Source organism: Bison bison, unplaced genomic scaffold (genome assembly GCF_000754665.1).
Source record: "Bison bison bison isolate TAMUID 2011002044 unplaced genomic scaffold, Bison_UMD1.0 scf7180017864255, whole genome shotgun sequence".
In the NCBI taxonomy this organism is placed as follows: Eukaryota; Metazoa; Chordata; class Mammalia; order Artiodactyla; family Bovidae; genus Bison; species Bison bison.
Window position 1 is genome coordinate 1,547,717 of NW_011494827.1, and position 3,164 is coordinate 1,550,880.

The 3,164-nt window shown below is 51.4% G+C and overlaps 1 protein-coding gene across 1 annotated transcript in view; it reads right to left on the reverse strand.

Moving 5' to 3' along the window:
* EVC2 (Ellis van Creveld syndrome 2) overlaps positions 1-3,164 on the reverse strand; it is a 164,665-nt gene that overhangs the window by 41,009 nt on the left and 120,492 nt on the right. The window contains exon 17 of the mRNA XM_010847786.1: positions 496-618. Coding sequence (XP_010846088.1) covers positions 496-618 — 123 coding nt within the window. The remainder of the gene's footprint in view (positions 1-495; positions 619-3,164) is intronic.

Sequence of the window (3,164 nt, forward strand, 5' to 3'; positions counted from 1 at the left end):
AAAGCAGGTGTTCCAGGAAGGCTTCCTGGAAGAAGGGACAGCTGAGGACAAAGTTGACTTGTCCAGGTAAAGAAAGGCGGAAAGGCAAACCCAAGAAGAGGGAAGGACAGATGAGCAGCATGTGTCATACATGGTGTACAGACAAACCAAAGCCTCGCTGGGGAGATGAGGAAAGGGGGCTGGAGAGGGAGGTCAGGTTGCAGGCAAGATATAGGGGGAGACAGAGGGAAACAGCACAAGTGAACCCCTCAGCACCGAGCCAGAGGGAAGCGTGAAGGACACACCTGAGACCTCTGGGTGGAGAAGTGGAGGAAAAGCGTTCCAGGCAGAAGGGCCAGGAGGAGAGGCACGGGGGTGGGGGCGGTGCCCACGTGCAGGATGTGAGCACGGCGTGAAAGCCAGCTGCAGGATGGAGGCGGACACTTACAGCCCCTGAGGGCTCTGTGTGCTCTCAAACCAGGCGGCGGCCAGCCCTGTGATGAACGAAACACTGACCTTTTCAACCAGGTCTTCGGGAGCCTGTTCCTTGAACAGCTGAATTTTATCTTCAGTGCACTTCTTCAAAAGGTCTATCTTGCTTCTGCTCTTGGAGCGTGGCTTTCTGGCCTTGGACTGTGGCTGGAGTGGGGAGAAAACATGGGTGAGAAAGTGATCACCAGCAGGCGGGTGCAGCCCTCGATCTCCTCAAGCCCAGAGAGACTCCTGCAGCTCTCTGCAGCGCACAGCTGTCTTAGCCAGAGAGGGGTGGAGAGATGAAGCCTTCCTGGAAGGAGCTCTGGTCACTGGCCTTTGATCTTGGCATACTCTGGGGGCTCGTCCCACCAAGGGGAGGAGAAGGTTGCCTGTGGGCAGCACCGGAGCTTTGCAGATGGAAAAAGACTCTCTCAGAGGTTCAGAGAGTGCCATGAAGACAAGGCAATGGAATGAGCGTGCTGGCTGTTATCTCACGTTGGGTGGACGGGGACACGCCTGCAGAGGTGAATGGCTGCTGAGGACATCTGCATGCATCCATTCAAGGAAGCACTGTGCTTGAGGGCCGGGGCAGGGGGTGTTGACATAGACCATCCTCCTAGAACAGCAATCTGCACACCCTGCACACACATACTAGCTGCTCCCAAAGGTGAGGAAGTGACACTGCAGCTGAGCCTGGCAGGACAAGGTGTCAGGAGTGTGAAAATCTGGGAACAGACCCCAAAGATCTGAAGCCCACAGCAAATGTGAGAGGGATTAAGGAAGAGGTCGTGGGTGCTCAGTAAACTGATATTCAAAAAATGAATGAATGAGTGTAGCAGATGCTACAATCTCTGAGCCTCAGAGATAATAGCGCCTACCTCACAAGATTACTGCCAAAACAAAACACAATGTAACATAAGTGTTAGTCACTTAGTCGTGTCCCACTTTGTGACCCCATGGCTCCTCTGTCCATGGGCTTCTCCAAGCAAGAATACTGGAGTGGGTAGCCATTCCCTTCTCCAGGGGATCTTCCCAGCCCAGGGATCAAACCCAGGTCTCCTGCATTGCAGGTGGATTCTTTACTGAGCCACCCGGGGAGGCCCTAAACCACATAAACATAACAACATAATATAACATACGAAACACAACAATGTAACACAATACACACAGCATAACACAATCCAATATAACACACCACAGGCTATAGCTATGACATGGCAGAGTTCTGTGACAACAGAAGGTACGTAACCTGAGAATGTGACAACAGGGCATGATGTAACACAGCACAACAGCCCAGTGCAGCACAGCCCGAGGGAGCACAACCAACGCGACGTAACACACCCCACCTAAGAGGCTCAGAGCAACATGTGGTCAGTGGTCACTCCCGCGAGGGCTGGTGCTTTGCGCTCCCTGGCTCACATGCCCACCCTTGCTCCTCTCTTTCATTGCCATGAGCTCCCAGAGCCTGCTCTCGACCTGGACTCAGGCCTGCCCACCAGTCTCCGCCCTGAATCTCATGACCATGGTGATAACACTAGAGGGGACCAGCATGTCCTCAGGGCTTGCCCTAGCCCACTCAGAGGAGGCAAGCACCTAAAGGATAATTCACTGAGTTCAGATGCCCCATTGGACAGAGGAGGAGACTGAGGCCAGGAGAAAAGAATCAGTGGCCTCAGCCACATCACAGGAGCCCTGAGAACTCGACACTGAGCCTCCAGACCCCTGAGCCCAATGTCTTTAAGCACTCAGGCTGGGCTCACTAACTCCATGAGTGAACTAGTTTTTATCTCCTGTTCTAAAGGAGGTGAGACCACACAAAAGAAGGAAATTGTGAGTCAGGGCCTCTGAGGAACAGAGCTGGCCTGGAGGGTAAGATCCTGAAACCTAGAGCGAGGATTGGCACTGGGACGGGGTGAAGCCAGAGTGGGGCGGAGGGTCTGTTCATGTACACTTCTCTCAGCGCCCACATGCTGTGATGTCAAGTCGGTTGACCGTAGAATGGGTACTGACATGAGGGAAATGGGAAAATGCTACAAATCAGGAACAATGAACTTCCATCCAGAGTCAGTTTACCAGCACATGGCTCATCAAGGGTCAGATTAGGTGGAAACCACAGTAGAGACCTTGAGACCACAGTAGAACTTGTATCCTAGCAGAAAGTGCCAAGGAAAGGCTTGAAGGAAAGAGGAGGGAGCAATCTGACTTACATGTCTGTAAGAGTTTACGAGAGCCTCAGACACTGGTGTGATCACTCATCTAGAGCCAGACATCCAGGAATGTGAAGTCAAGTGGGCCTTAGGAAGCATCACTATGAACAAAGCTAGTGGAGGTGATGGAATTCCAGTCAAGCTATGTCAAATTCTGAAAGATGATGTTGTGAAAGTGCTGCACTCAATATGCTAGAAAATTTGGAAAATTCAGCAGTGGCCACAGGACTGGAAAAGGTCAGTTTTCATTCCAATCCCAAAGAAAGGCAATGCTAAAGAATGCTCAAACTACCGCACAATTGTACTCATCTCACACGCTAGTAAAGTAATGCTTAAAAGTCTCCAAGCCAGGCTTCAGCAATATGTGAACCGTGAACTTCCTGATGTTCAAGCTGGTTTTAGAAAAGGCAGAGGAACCAGAGATCAAGTTGCCAACATCCGCTGGATCATGGAAAAAGCAAGAGAGTTCCAGAAAAACATCTACTTCTGCTTTATTGACTATGC